The sequence below is a fragment of the Eucalyptus grandis genome, chromosome 8 (assembly GCF_016545825.1).
Source record: "Eucalyptus grandis isolate ANBG69807.140 chromosome 8, ASM1654582v1, whole genome shotgun sequence".
NCBI classification, from domain to species: Eukaryota; Viridiplantae; Streptophyta; class Magnoliopsida; order Myrtales; family Myrtaceae; genus Eucalyptus; species Eucalyptus grandis.
Genome location: NC_052619.1, coordinates 25,607,562 through 25,623,185, shown reverse-complemented (window position 1 = coordinate 25,623,185; position 15,624 = coordinate 25,607,562). Strand labels below are relative to the sequence as shown.

Sequence of the window (15,624 nt, the reverse complement as noted above, 5' to 3'; positions counted from 1 at the left end):
TGTGGTTGACTAATCTATATTTTCATGGCTTTGCACAATGTGGGAGAAAGATAGCAAAGTCAGTTACTTTTGCTGAGGAATTATCAGCAAACTTGAAGAGAGATTTCACTGAGCTGCTGTTTCAAAGGCTTAGGTACTTAATCTTCATTTCTATGCAAGAAGAGTGCTGTAAATCAAGATTTGACTCACTTTGGCACTCGATGTAAGAGTGCTACAAGGGAGTTATTTATATCGTTCGTTCATCAATTTTGAGGATAGAGTTACATGTGTTGCCTATCATAGACAGCCAGCTCCTTTTTCGAAAAGATGGAGATTTCCTCTACTTAGAGTACATTAGCCCGCTCTTACATTGATTCTCATGTAGATCCAATGCCCACAATTGATCTTGACTTGCTAGTCATATAAAAAAATCCCCAAGCGTGACAGATCTCCGGAAGGGGGAGGCTAGGGTGTTGACGAGGGAGGTGGGAAAGGAAGAAACTTGGTGATGTGCTTTAAAGCCTCGAGAGAAAGGCCCTTTGATGCTGATCCTTTTCAAAATTACTTTAATAGGATCATGGGATGTCAGTTTTGTGAGTGTAAGGATGACGGTAGTCCTTCTCTATTTTAGTCTTTAGATCTCTAGACACCGCACGCTAGCAGGATGCATGACGTGAGGATGGAAATCATGAATAGTATGGAGATAATTCGAATGTCACGCGACACGATAGATGCATGTGATCTCATGTATTGTCATGAGAGACGACTACACATTTTTTGTCATAATTCAATTGTTTATCACAAAATAATTTTTTTGCCTTTCCGTACGGACACCAGTTGATTCAAATTGCAAAACAATTAGGACGCATCAATACGAATTCTCAATCAAATAAGTTCTTTCAAGAGTTGCTATCTCACGTTTCCTCTGGGTTATAGCAACAATCAAATAAGTTCTTTCAAGTTTGAAATTAAAAAAGATGTTAGGATGGAGATCGGGTTTGCTTTCTTAAGCTTGGAAAATTAGCTCTTATCAAGTCCCTTTAATGAGGCCATAGTTAATTACGTCACGCAAATACAGTAGTTCCCGGTTAAGGTATATGAGAAACAGAAAAATGCACTGCGTCGCTGGAAAGGTCTATTACAGTGGCCGAGCAGTGCTCTCTGGGCATTGATAAGCTTTGCTTTCATCGGAGATTGGTTGGGCACAAGGAGGATTTCTTGCCCAGAGGTGGTGGTGGTGGCTGATACGTAGTTCCCCGTTATGGTGTTTGATCGGTTAGATTTGTTAAACAAGGACTTTGTTCCTTTGGCCTTGCTAGAGTCGAACCCGCAAAGAAGCTCTTCTAGCCAAATTTATGTGGCGGGTCTGCACAGAAAGATAGGATCCACCAAGTACTTAAGTGAGGGATCTGTCGCTGAGATCTTATAGAACTGACTTTTGGAGAAAGAATTTTAAGGAATGCATCAGACAACATCTTCGGAGCAGTGACAGCGTGCTGTTTTAGAAACATAACTGGACTGGTTTGGAATGATCGTTGCAAGATATCGTCCACGGTCCTTTGCCTCTGGAAGAAGGGGAGAAAAAAGCGAGTTACTATTAAAATGCTTATGATCTTCCAAATCTCCCTTTTCTTTTACCGGAAGAGGTTCCCACCACCATCGATTTAATGCCGAACTCTACATTGGGAAACTTAGGCGACCCTTTTTGTTGGAATGATACAACGGATGGAGATTTGAATCTGCAGATGGAATCGCATGCCAAGATCATCTAGACAAGCCTTCTAGGGCGATATGGTCGTTGATCTAGAAAAATGGAGACAACACCGAAAACAAAACATTTCATCTGGAAATGTCTCAAATAGGGGATTGCTCTGTTTCAGAGGACTTTAGCATCAGACCCCTTTGCAAGAAGCGTCAGCAAGGACAGAAGCCTATTGAGCATACATTAAGGGACTGTCCTAAAGCAAAAAGTTCCCGGGATGAAATCAGAACTTCCCCTTCTCTTCAAGCATCATTCATCAAGCATCTTCTGCACGAGGGGATCAGAAAATTTGCTTCCTCGGAAGTCTGGTATCATCATCCGCATGTCCCTTGAAGAGTAATATTTCCCATTGGGCGGTGTTACTCTGGCTCAGACAGAGATCTTCAGGGGCCGGAGGAATTGTCAGAAATGATCGAGGATTCTGAATTGGTGGGCTTCCGTCGCAATTTGTACTCACCTTAAAACGCAACGTAGAACACCTCGATATTGGAGCGAGCCGAGCTTCGGTCTGTGCATCCGCACTCTCGAATGGCTTCATATCTATAAGCGTGCCGTTCGCATATGTCTCAATTCTATTTTTCGCCTTTTGTGGGTATATTTGTGGTCATTGCTGTGAGGCTCTATCCACGACAACAAGCTAAGCTTGTTTAGAGGTAGACATGAATTTTATTTCCTAACAATTTCGATAATTTTTTTATTCTAAGAACATCAATTGGTATCACAAAATATTGGTAAGATTTTCATTGTCATTTTAAAAGGGATTTTTCGTTGCAAAACACCAGCAATTTCATACATATCGTCACTAGTAAAATGGAGATCCTAATCTTCTAGCTATTCAGCTGTTACAATTGTAAAGCATTGCTCTCATCTTAGTGAAAACGTAAAGGAAAATTTACATCATTCCTTCAATGACTCTAGAATCATTTATGCTTTGTAATTCAAGATCTCAGTGTGACATCCGCACATTACTTGGCCGTTTTGAAGCAATCGCATTTGTTGATATTCAAGGTCTTCTCCTTGATCACAAGAATTAAGGCCTTCCAGAAGTTGCATTCTCCGTGACAGAACAGCTCCTTCACAGCAAAGACGTGCACGAGCGAGCTTGTCAACCATTGATCCTTTTTCTCCTTCAAGAATCCTTGGATCCAAAATGCCTAAGCAAGAGAGGTAGAATTCTCCAACTCGAGCAACCTTACCCCTAATTTGGCTGGATTCAATGTCTTCACCTACATAGGCATATATTAGATGGCGCACCTTTCACAACCCCAAGATCCGCATCATGACCAATGTCGACCTCATCTCGTCAAACCATCTTCATCTACTTCCACAACCCCAAGATCCGCATCATGACCAATGAGGCTCAACTAAATGATTCCACGAGGCCCTAAATTTTAATTTTTAATTTCGAAGAAGAGGTTAATGTGAAGCCCCAATTTTATTTTTCCTTTTTCTAACCAAAAAATCGGATATGCTGACTCTTCATTCTTAAAACCTACAACTTAACCTATATCACGTAATCAAATAACATTTAATTAATCGTTCGAGCAAACGAAAGAATTATATCGAACCTTTAACAAAAGTTTAAGAATTACATTAAATAAATAGTAAATTCGAAAATATTATTATATATCGAGGCAAAATCTTGTGATTATTAATCTCCATCATCGTTAGTGAAATTTAGATTATAACGATGACCTGAACAAAGAATCAAACGACTAGTCCCCATGCCATCTTTTGCACTCGAGATGATTGCTAGAAAAGCAGCGGCCATCCGCTGAAGGCAAAAAGGGCCCTCCTCCGCCGCCCTCCGCCCTCCGCTGGTTATCTCCGATGGACGACATGGCGGCCTACTACCCTCCGCCGCCGGGGACCCTCCCCGCCTACGCATACTACCAGGCGCCGCCCCCTCCCCAGCCCCCCGCCGCGGCGGCGGCGGCGGCGACGGGGCCGCCGACTCAGCCCTACCTCCCGCACCTCCACCAGTCTCCGTTCCCCTCCTACGGGGCCCCCGTCGTGCCGCACGGCGCGTACGACGAGGTCCGGACGCTGTTCGTCGCCGGCCTGCCCGAGGACGTGAAGGCCCGCGAGATCTACAACCTGTTCCGGGAGTTCCCCGGCTACGAGTCCTCGCATTTGAGGAGCCCTAGCAAGAATTCCCAGGTGCGGCGGCTTCCGTCCTGCTTCTTCTTCTGCGAGGCTGTTAGTTTGAATTTGCTGCTGTGCCGTTATTGGTAATCGAGTTTGATTCCTTCTTCGAGTATGAATTGAAATGAATGAACTTGTCGAAGCAGATTGGGTGACTGGAGTAATGCGCGCTCTCTATTTTCTGTGTGGAATGTTGTAATGGAGTGTCTGCATTGGAACGGCTAAAAAAAAAATGGGATATTTCTGTTGTGAAGGTCTAAAAGGTTGGAACTTTGATTACTGGTGGTATCTGTCTGTACTCATTGCTGAGCTTATTCGATTGTTTCCATGGAGCTCGTTTGATGAACTCAAATGGATTTTCATCATTGATCCTGAATCCAGTTGAAGACTTAAGTAGCCATACAATCGAAGTAGATTTCGCATGGCGTGTGTTGTGTGTGGACAGAAGGGGACTTGATAGGATATTACTGGACTGGGTAATCAAGCACCTTTGTCGGTTCAAGCCGGGGTATACCTTCTTGTCACTCAGGTCAGGATGGGATTAGACTCTACCGATAGGGATGGGAGTGTTTTATGGGAATCGAGTTGTCCTCAGCTAGCTGTTAAGAGGATTATGTTTAAACCACTCAGTTTTTAAAATGGATTTTGTTTTCTTTATGCTTAATGATCACGGCAATGTAGCAGAAAGAAGTGGCTTTTGAAAAGAAATGTTTTTCTGAAGCCCCCACTTTTGTTGAGGTGGTTTTAGACTAAGCTTGCTGTTTTCCTAGGAACCAAGTCCTTATGGTTACTCAAGTTTTGCATGTGATGATTAGATTTCGAACTTCCCCTGGAAATGGGTTGAGAATCTACTGCTGTTGCTGCGTTCACTTTCCGCATTAACAGCTTCCTTCTCACTTAATATAATAATGATGAAAGCCAATTCAATACCATAACATTTACATGTGTTAACCTTCATGAATAAAAACATTGACTCTAATGCTTGAGGTCTCCATGACTCTATCGCCTTCCTCTGAGAGTATACTGTGGTTTTGCATAAATAGTGAAGAATCTACTCATAAGTTGGAACTGGTTTGGGCTGGCTCAAAAATCTCTTCATGCTTAAGCATTGGTTTGGCCTTACTCCCGGAAATGAATTGAATATACACTTGGGGAAGATGAAATGCTTTTAGTGATAGGATCGTAAATGTCAATTCAAGCGTACTCCATAATCAACTATAGAGTAGCAAGCAGTGACTGGATTGAAGGAAAGCTGGGAGGAAGAAGAATTCTTTTAGCAGATAAGCAACTCCTCACTATCCCAACTCGTACCAAAGATTGTACAGAAAGCTAATCAATTTTGCGTCAAGGAACATGTTCTACAGTTCTACAAATAGCAATTAACGGCTTCCATCACATGTAAAGGGAGGAGGCTTCGCAATCTTCAATATGTAGTCCCTAGTAGTGTGTAAATGGATAGAGTCCAAATCTCTTCTAAACTTCCCCCAGTCTACAGAAGGAGAAAACTTAAAAGCTTGCTAGCTGGGCCACAATACAAAGGTCTCTTACAAGACCAGACAAGTTAACACCCCCCCTCCTCTTGCCGGGGGGAGTTCCTCAACCAAGGAAGTGAGTAGTTCCCGTAGACCCATAAAACATGCTTCTATTTATTTTAGCAACAACTTGGAAGATCTCCTCAAAGAAAGCCGGAGTTGTGCATCACCCACCTGAGCCTAATTAATAGTATATAGCAGATGTCACAAGAATCATATAGGTCAACTTTTACCTGAGAATGCATAACCGGTTGGCTGATTAAATGTCAATCCATCAGGCAAGTAGGTATTTTTGGTCCTTTGTGGCATGGTAGTAGAATTATTACCAATGACATTCGACCAGTTTATACTGTATCGGCACTTTCAGTAAAGGTATTCTATTTCATTCCCTTCGGGTCTCCAGTAATGTCCCCTAGACTCTGGTTTGATCCCTTCTATTTATTATTTAGGCCTTAGTTTTTGGTCCATCTTGGTCAATGACTCTCTCTTTGGTTGGCTGTTATGCAACACTGTTCTCATTTCTCTTTTAGTTGGGTCTTATGCTGGTCTTCTCCTTTTTTTCCCTGAGTACTATTAAACTTATTTTTCCACAATATAGTATCCTTATTAAGGAAGAATCGCCGCTGTTCATAAACAATGAGGATGCATAATAGCAAGCTGATGAGCTTCTCTTTGATGGAAGGATAACCAATTTGAGATCTTGGTTCGTCATTGTGTCTGTATGATTATGTGTGTTGTTATATGCATCTGCTTGTATGTTGAGTGCACGCATAGTGCATTTGGTTGTGTTTATGTGCACTTTCTTGAAATAAAAAATAGTGAATTCTTATGTGAAGTTCTCTATCCTGATGTGGTATCCTTGTAATGGCAGCCATTTGCTTTTGCTGTATTCTCAGATCAGCAATCTGCAGTTGCAGCAATGCATGCACTGAATGTAAGAATTCTCGCCTTCTCTGTTGCGGTTTGTCTTCTGCTTTATGGTTGGTTTTTCTGCCAAATTGATTGATACTTACTTTTAATAATAAAATAAGTACTGAATAGGTCTTGAATATTTATGTCCCTGTAATGACTCTCACTATCTGAGAAATGACCCAGTATTTAATGCCATTTAGGCCCATAATTTGAACGTTTCGCATTATTACCTGTTCAAAGGGGAAATTTCAAACATTTTCAGTCTTTAACATTAAATAGGAAGTGGAAATTTTTTTTGGTGTAATATTTTAATGTTTGCTTAAATGGTAACTTCCAATTCATTGGTGGAATAAAAGAACATTTCTTAGTGTCTTGGCAAGCAAGGTGCATTCATTCATTGCAGAATAGTCATATGCGTTTACACAGTTTGTGGCCCTCGGTGTTGTGGCCTGACTGTTTGGAATGACATTTCAGGAAGCTTGTGACAGGCATTGTTGGATTATTGGATTTAATTTTAATTTTTCATTCTGAACAATCAGAGAATTTTCTTTGTCTATTGATATCATCTCAAGAGCCATCCTGACAATGCTTTCTCCTTAAAATGGATCTACTATTGCCCAAAGTAGCTGATGTTGAGTGGCCTCCTTGGCATACCTTATTGTGACTTATATTATTCTTTGACTTTCAATAGTCACTAATTTCCTTTTATTATAAATTGGAGCTTTTGAGCCAATTTATGATGTTTGTTCCTTCAACCTCTCACCATGATGCTATGGGTGCACATCAATTTTTTCAAAGTGAAAACACAATTGATGTGTGATAATGAAGTAGATAGCATTTCTTTTTCTTTTTTTTTCTTTTTTTCCCGTTTATTTATTCCACTATTGCTTATGAACTTAATCTTTTTAATATTTTTATTTTCAATTGTGGGGCTTTGGCACAAGCATAAATTTGGCAATATTTCATGAACGAAAACTAGTTTTCAGTGTTATGAATTCATCAGTTAACTCATGGTGTAGTTTATCCTCTCATGTTTAAGTCATGATTAAAGGAATTCTAGTTTTACTTGAAATTGAAAGATATGTTCAGACTAAATTATGTATCCTGGAATTGGATTATTGCAAACAGCATTATGGAACATTCTGTGGTGAATGTCTTATGGGTGGGATTTACTTGGCTGCTGCATATTGGAAGTTATGACATGGTCCTCTGATTTCTTTTATCAACCTTATATACAGGGGATGGTGTTTGATCTTGAGAAAGGATCGACACTATACATTGATCTTGCAAAATCTAACTCCAGGTCTAAACGTTTGAGAGGTACGATAATGATTGGTTTCGCTTGTGTAAACTTTGCTGTTGATGTTCAGTGTGCTTGATATAGTAATTTTGCATGGCCTGCTGATTTTGAAATTCAGATGATGACAGACATGGCTCAGATAAGAGAGCTAAATTATCGTCCCCATTTTCCTTCGGCGCTCTGGATTCTGGTAAGAAGATTATGGAGTCACTTGTTAATGAAGGCAGATACCTGCAGTTTCACTCTTAAATCTTTTATTCTGGATGTCATCATCATTGATTTGCTTAATCTGATGATATGTTATTTTGATACAATTTATCATGGTCACTTCAAAGGCACATGTTCCTGAATAAGCTCACATTGCACATGTTTTGCACTCTTGGACACTAGCAGGTGTTGGCAGCCCTCACATGCCTGGAATGGGTAATTCTGCTTACAGCACGATTGGTTATCCATCTACACAAAGGTCATTGGCACTACTTAAGCACATTCTGATTACTCGAAATCATATACTTCAGCAATCACTAGATGAGATTATCGCCTCTAGTGGAAAGGTTGAGAGGGCTTCATAGAAGCCATTATTGCATGCCCTATTTCCTGCAAGTTGGAGCACAATCTTTCTCTATTTGTTTGCTTATGCATGTTTTTTCTTTGGTCATCTTGTCGTGTAAATTTTTAATTTGTAAATGTTCAGTCATGGAAGTTCTGATAGCAGAGGCATGAAGGGGATGACAGCTGCAAAAACGGTAAGGTTACTCTCACTTCTGCTTTTACATTTGAGTCAGAATTTATGTTCTTTCCCAAAGTAACATGATTTCTAAATACTTCTATTAGCCTAAACTTGTGTTGAGGAGCTTCTTGAATCACCAATATTTTTATGAATTTTAACTTTATAGAAATACTTTCTTTATGTGTTTGAGCGCGTGCACGCAAGTGTAACTGCATTTTTTCATGTCCTGGTGATAATACCAGTCGTCATGAATAGATATTGCTATATTTTTGGGATGAAGTTGACATTTCATCAAACAATCTAGTGTTTGACAAAACATGATAATGTTCGAAGTATTGCTGGAATAGTGAATCATCTTGTCCAGTTTTTTGCTTGCATGCAAATAGATCAAGCAGTCATACAATTGCACTTAACTAAACAAATAGAGACTGGACTGTCATAAACTTACTGGTTTCATGTATGGTTATTGATTACTAAGTAGGGTGATCTGTGTTAACATGGATGTATATCTCAACTTGTGTATTGTGTAGAACTTGTATGCCTCGTGGGTTTTACCTAAGTGGTTTTATTATCGCATCGCAATTTCCCCTTTGCACATAAACCATTGAGGAGCTCACTATCTTGACAATTTTTCCTCTTACAGTTATGTTGCCCATTTTGTCTGTGTATCCTCCCTTATTGTTGACTAACAGCCTTTTGTGGATCATTCTAGTCTGCGCTTAAGAAATGTATTGTCTCTCCTTTTCTTAGTTTTTTGATAAGTTCTCTCATTTTGTGTGTTGACAGGGTAATTCTTCAGCACCCCCATGTCCAACACTTTTCGTGGCTAATCTGGGGCCGAGATGTACAGAGCAGGAGCTTATTCAAGTCTTTTCACGGTTGGGAGATTTTTATTAAGATCTATATGTGCAATATGTTGGCTTTTCCGAAGAGAGTTGTAATTCCCTTTTGATATTTGTGTTTCTACCAGATGCTCTGGGTTTTTGAAATTGAAGATGCAGAGTACTTACGGTGCTCCAGTTGCATTTGTGGACTTTCAGGTACCATGTAACTCTATTGCTGCCAATGTGTTTTTCCTTGAAACAACGTTTTAGTAGTACCTCTTTATACATGGAAGAGATGCATTTTATTAAATTTTTTTTTTTTTGAGTTCTTATAAATGAGGTATTTTGTTATGATAAATCAGCAACTTTTTCAGAATGAAACCCTAAAAGGATATCATTCAAATAGGTTAGCCACCGTCTCTATCAATTGTGTGAAAGCGCAGTTTGTGTGTGCAGGACACTGCTTGTTCAACTGAAGCTCTAAATCAACTTCAGGGCACGCTTCTCCACTCTTCACCAGCTGGAGACGGCATTCGGTTGGAGTATCCTTCTAAATACTGCTTCCACCAAATCTTCCTGAACCTTTTATTTCTCTTTTATCCCCTTAGGTTGGTCAACCTCCTTGTTTTTCTTTTTTTTTTTACAAGCAAGCTGGACTCTACCGCATGAAATGTTTCCTTAATAAGAAATTCAGGTTCGCGAAATCACGGATGGGAATGCGCAGGAAGGGGAAGTAATAAAAGGCCTAGATGTCTTGGAGCTTCCCTCATGTTGGTGGATGCACATCGCTAAAAATCACTGCTGTCCGCCTAATAATTTCTTCGCCGCGCTCTCAGTTGATGTTGTATTATGCTCTCATAATTCTTTTAGCTTTTGACTGGCCTTTACTGCGACACAGCGCTCTCATGTTGGAAATGGCTGATCTAGGAGTTCTAAGCTTAGGCTTCTTTTTCTTATGTATTAAAAATTATACAGGATATTGATTGCTTGGAGATAGGGGTATAATGAGTGCCTGTTTAGATCTTCTCTCCTCTGTACCAGGGAGCAATAAGTAGATACAAATCTTGTTGTAGTGAGAAGCTAGCCATTGGAGATCCTTAAGTAATTTGCAGCGAAAGTGCCTGTGAAGACTTTACCTTCTTCCGATGATTATATAGGTTTCCAAAGTGCAACATTTATTTCCCTCTTAGTATGCAAACCACAGCCTCGTGTGCCTGTCCAGCCCTTGATGGTTACCGTACTGGTGCACATTTTGTTTTAGGAGCCACGGAGTATCAGACTGTACTTGCAAAACTTCCTTTTTGTTAAACCAAAAAATGTTCAGAAGAGGCGATCCATCGTAGTCACAAGACTTGATTAAAATTGACAGTGTTCTTTTTCCAGTGTTGGACTAGAACGACTATGTACTTAGTATTGAAGTGATCATGTCATAAATCAAGTTAACGGTGATATGCCATGGATGGCGACGCACTTGAACCGATATTGAGATGAAAACTATAGCAGTGCATATCTTGGGAAATAGCGTAATGAACAGTGTGGTTCGAGCTGTAAAGCTTACCTAGGAATATGGTACGTAGAACATATCTGATTACAATGAATTCAGGATCCAATCAATCGCAATCACCAACAATGAATTTTACGGGGAATTTCACATGTTTAATAAATCTCATGTTATGCACTTAAGTAGCCCTAAGAACTACCTTTCCTCCGCCTAGACATTTCGAGACGATCGAAATGGCATATTTTTCAAGAAAGCCAATTTGAATGGTGAATTTCACATTTCCGAATAAATCAACGAGTGCCCGCACCCATTAAACATTTTATATAATATGGTTACGTAGGTAATGTGCATACTTGCTCCTCGATATCCTCGAGAAAAGGACAGCAAAGTGTCAATGAACGCAATGTGCTGTGCTGGTTGAAAGTCAAACCAAACAAAAAGTCCACACATCATAATCATCGTTAGAAAACAAATCTTACTTTGACTTTGTCGACCAAATAATTGCGCGGCGATACTGGCTTGTGCGGTGTGATCGCATCTTTAAGGGGGGGATGCGTTCATGCATCTGACCCTTTTCTCCTGCTGCTCTGATTCGAGTAACTTAGTGATTCTGTCCCATATTTTCCACATTCATTCACGACTCGGTTTCCAGTCAAGGTGTCGTTTCGAGATGGTTCGGAATGTTGATCGGTCCTTGCCCCCACGTGCTGTCGTATCGGAGGTGCTTCAGGCCCTGTGACTTTAGCATTGCATGGGTTCATTTTCTCCTTGGGTCCGTAGAATTTTGAACCATGCCCAGCCTTTGTTTGACACCAGATTTCATGTTCTTGTGCACTCCGATGGCGTTGGACTTACGGTGTTACGAGCCGCCGCCGAGATTCACGCCGCCTTCTTGGCCCACTAGTTTTAACTTGTCGCTAAATTATGCGAGGCATAAGTTCTTTTTTTCTTATTAAGGACATAGACCTATCATGCTAGCTGTCACTTTTTCAAGCCACCATCTTATCAGAGAACGAGTTATGTATGGAATATGTGCATGCCACACGACCTCTAGAGGACTAGATTGGCACTCTGATAACTCATGGCGACCTTTATTCTAAGCATATTAGCCTTGCCCGATAAGGGATATCTACATTTAAATTAGGCTATTATAAGCAAGGTTTCTTCACTTTTAGTGTCAAGACTTTAAACTCTTTCCCACTGTTTTGGCAAACTTGCATTGGCATGAGTCTAGGATGTGGCATTTTAAGCAGAAATCCATCATTCTCTTTAATTTTCGGTTCTATGGTCAAGTTTTACATTTCAGAGAAATGTCCCGCGATGCACATCAGTACACACTTCCCTTCTTCCAATTAGCCTAGCCCTTTTCAAAGTCTCTGCTGAACAACCCACACAAACGCTTCCACTATTCCATCAACTGCATGAGAAAAATGTGAATGCGTCATTTCATATCCTCAGCCATAAATGACATTTCTCGGTTGCTAGTCTAAGCTGCAGCCTATGAAAATCAGCAAACTTGTTCAAGTATCTTATTTGCCCAACTAAACTCAATGTCCAACTTCCAACCACTCTATTTATTGTTAGACCATAACTCTCGGGAAAAAAAAAATGCATGTCAAAGTTGACTAAGAAGTCGCATTCGAAGAAGTAAGACTCCTGGTCTTGTTCTTGTGTGCAAAACACACATCAAAGGCCCAGAACGAAGTATGAAACCATCTGCAAAGTCTTCAATTCCAGAGCGGAAATTCTGTCTAGAATCACCAACCAGAAAACTAAACAAGATTTAGGAACATCGGCAGAGAAAATCAGATACAAGGCTATTCGCAAAGGTAAGCAACTTCTGCAATTGAGCGACCGACTCTCATCATGCCATCGTCATCATGCACCTTTTCTTCCTTTTGTTGATCACCTTCCTTAACATGCGAGGGCCTCTTTCAACGAACAACGCATAGCAATATGAAAGGTCCCGACCCGTCCGGGACACAAGATGTTACAAAGTCGCGTTAGTTGACTATCGTTCTCCTAAAGAAAGGACATAAATCTTCTCGGCTGAGAGCAGCAAACAGAAAGTTAAACCCACAAAGCACACCCCTGCGCAGAAGAGTTTGACTTACTGGTTCTACGGTCTGCGAACGAACTCGCCGGTACAAGAACTGTATAGCACACGATTCTGCTCACATTTCTATGGGAAACATGAGGTTCATTGATGTGTTATAAAATGAGTTCTTGCTTTAGCATGAATTCCGCCGAAACAGATTAACCTGCAAAGAAACGTGGAGGGAATTGATTTGACGTGACAATTGTTTAATAATCTCTCTCTCTCTCTCTCCCTATCCCGGTTGGAGGATTTGATTAACAATTGTCACTGATTGCGGACAAAAGTTTTGCTGGAAGCTCTAATCCTTCCGAAATGCATTAGGGAAAAGATTGTCAAAGTAGCCAAGACACATCGACATAATTTGTGGAGGGAATCTTGGGATGCATGATTGAGAAACCCTAGATTATATTAAAAAAGAAAAGCAGGTTGTCTGTCTGTCTTCATCTGACGCAATACTTATCTTTAAGCGTAGCTACGATCCTACGTGGGTTGTCTTGCTGTTCTAGCCTTTGTTTTTTTATTCATCTTTATTCTTTTTCTGGGATTTATTTATGTTCTTAAAATCGCATGCTATGTGGAGGTGCCCATCGATTCCTTTTATATTCTTGAACTTGCCTTTGCACGAAAAAAAGGTTTAGATAGGATTGAGTCATATCTTACTCACCGTTGAAAGAGCTAATGAAACATCAACTGCCCCCTGTGGCGAGCCATCTCACTAGAGCCTCACTAGGCACGAACCAAATCCTATCTTGCGAACCCTAAAATCGATGATGGACTAGGGAATTGGTCTACAACATTCAACTTGCGAACCAAATCTTAGATTATTCAGCCAATCACGTAATTTGTAATATTTATTTGATTTATTTCTTTTATTAAGTTTGATCGTGGGTGACGTTCATAACTTTTTTATTCCTCAAATAACTTGCACAAATAGAATCATTCAGGCACTTCACATTGCATAGAATTCTATCAGCAAATTTGCTAATATTCATTCCATCTTCACTTCCACTGTATAGGAAGTTCCTATAGCTATATTCGTGCAGTGATTCCCTCCTTTACTGATATACTACCGAACAGAATAATTAGACATCTTTTCCCAACTATTTATTGGGTAATCTGCACCCTAATTCTTAAATTTTGCGGTGCTCCCGCTTGGATTATTATTATTATATTATTTTTTTTCTTGCAAAGGGAACCTTATTAGCATAAAACTAGAAATTAAAAAAAAAAATTGTTCATGATATTCTAAACACAAGTGAATGTGTCAAACATGTAATATAATGATGATAAAAAAAATATTGTCCCATAGAGATTGATGAATAACAAACCAATTAAATATAAAAATAGATTAATTCTAAAATTTATCTAACGGATAAAAATAAATCGAGAATAAATTAAAATAAAAAATCTTAAAAACAAAATTTGGAAACTAAATGTAGTAAATCAATCAGATAAATATGTTAGAGAATTTGATTTCATCATAACCACTAAATATGAATTTTGGATTGTTACGCGTACAAGAACAATATCAAACATGCGACAGTAGAATTTCTTAATCTATTCACCATCTTATCTCTAGGTATAGCAAACCTACTCAATTTAATAATCAATTATATCTTTATGTGAATTTAATTAATATAAGTGTATCAAAATTCATGAATATTCCCAACTTACAATGAATTTTTTGGATCACTTTATCACCGAAAGCTACACAAATAATATGGTATATATCTATTCATGTTTAATTCATGGTTATATATTATAAATGGCAATTGCATATTATCACTTCTAAGTCTCAAACATGCACATTAGATTATTTAAGTGGTGGCAAGTCATTTAAAACTATTAAACATAATAATTTATAACTCATATAAATGAAATCACTTGCACGCAAAAAAAAATTATGAAATTTATATTTTCATGGTCAGGCTATATCATAATCCTAATAAAAGAAAATGAAAACATGGTAAAAGAAGAAACAAAATTATAAAAATAAAAAAATCTAATATTTTGAATAAAAAATAAGAATTATATTACCACTTTTGTCTTCTTTCCAAACTGCTTGAAAACTCGTAGAACAATAAAAAATGATCTACATATAAAAATCGAGTTGTCCCCCTAGGCATTCAATGTTCTCTTATTTATATGAGACATCCAAGGCCCTTATTCCTAGACAATTACTTATTTTTGCATAAATTTGTGAAGTAAATTAGAAAATCTTTGATTTGATATTCATCTTTCAAGGTTTTATAATTTGAATTCCTAATTTTTGTCATCTTTTCCTTATTTTTTGCAAATCTCATTATGTTGCATGAACAAGGAAATTCGAATAATTAGAATGGAATTTAAATATTCTCTTATAGATATTATATTATTTGTTGCATAAAATAGGTAAAATAACTCTATAAAAATAGTCATAAAAAATCCTCACCGTTTTTCCCCATTAGGTGCTTTATTGGTCTCTATTTGTGTTTGAGGTGAGGCCACGTCTTCCTCCATTTGATGTGAGTGATACCAAAAACTTTGTAATCTACCCAATCAGAGTTGAAGCTGAAGCAAATCTCCTCCAACCAGAATTTGAGCAAGATACAGCCATTTCAATTAAATCGTTGTCACCTGAAATTTCTCAGTACACACGAGTACCTAAAACAGTGTCAAGCTCCGCTAGAGTATTAGTTGCAAGAAAATCGTGACACGATGTGGAAAAATTCCAAATCATCCTCACTTCCGACAGCTGCAGATACCGACGGACGATTGAAAGACGTGCCCAAAAGGTATAGGAGTGAAATAGCACCATAGCTCATTAATCATTCCATTGGGCAAGTTGGAGATGAGAGTGGT

General features: G+C 38.9%; 1 protein-coding gene across 2 annotated transcripts; it reads left to right on the top strand.

Moving 5' to 3' along the window:
• Positions 1-3,426: 3,426 nt before the first annotated feature.
• Positions 3,427-10,332, top strand: LOC104457306. Of its 2 annotated transcripts, none has more exons than XM_010072262.3 (10): positions 3,427-3,901; positions 6,290-6,352; positions 7,569-7,650; positions 7,749-7,820; positions 8,024-8,096; positions 8,325-8,376; positions 9,147-9,238; positions 9,331-9,400; positions 9,641-9,726; positions 9,879-9,953. In XM_010072262.3, the coding sequence occupies exons 1-10, from the start codon at positions 3,572-3,574 to the stop codon at positions 9,919-9,921; spliced, it is 963 nt and encodes a 320-aa protein (XP_010070564.2). In that variant the 5' UTR covers positions 3,427-3,571; the 3' UTR covers positions 9,922-9,953. The 2 variants fall into 2 exon arrangements, with proteins under 2 accessions (XP_010070564.2, XP_010070563.2); XM_010072261.3 differs by having other exon boundaries at positions 3,429-3,901; positions 8,021-8,096; positions 9,879-10,332.
• Positions 10,333-15,624: the final 5,292 nt, after the last annotated feature.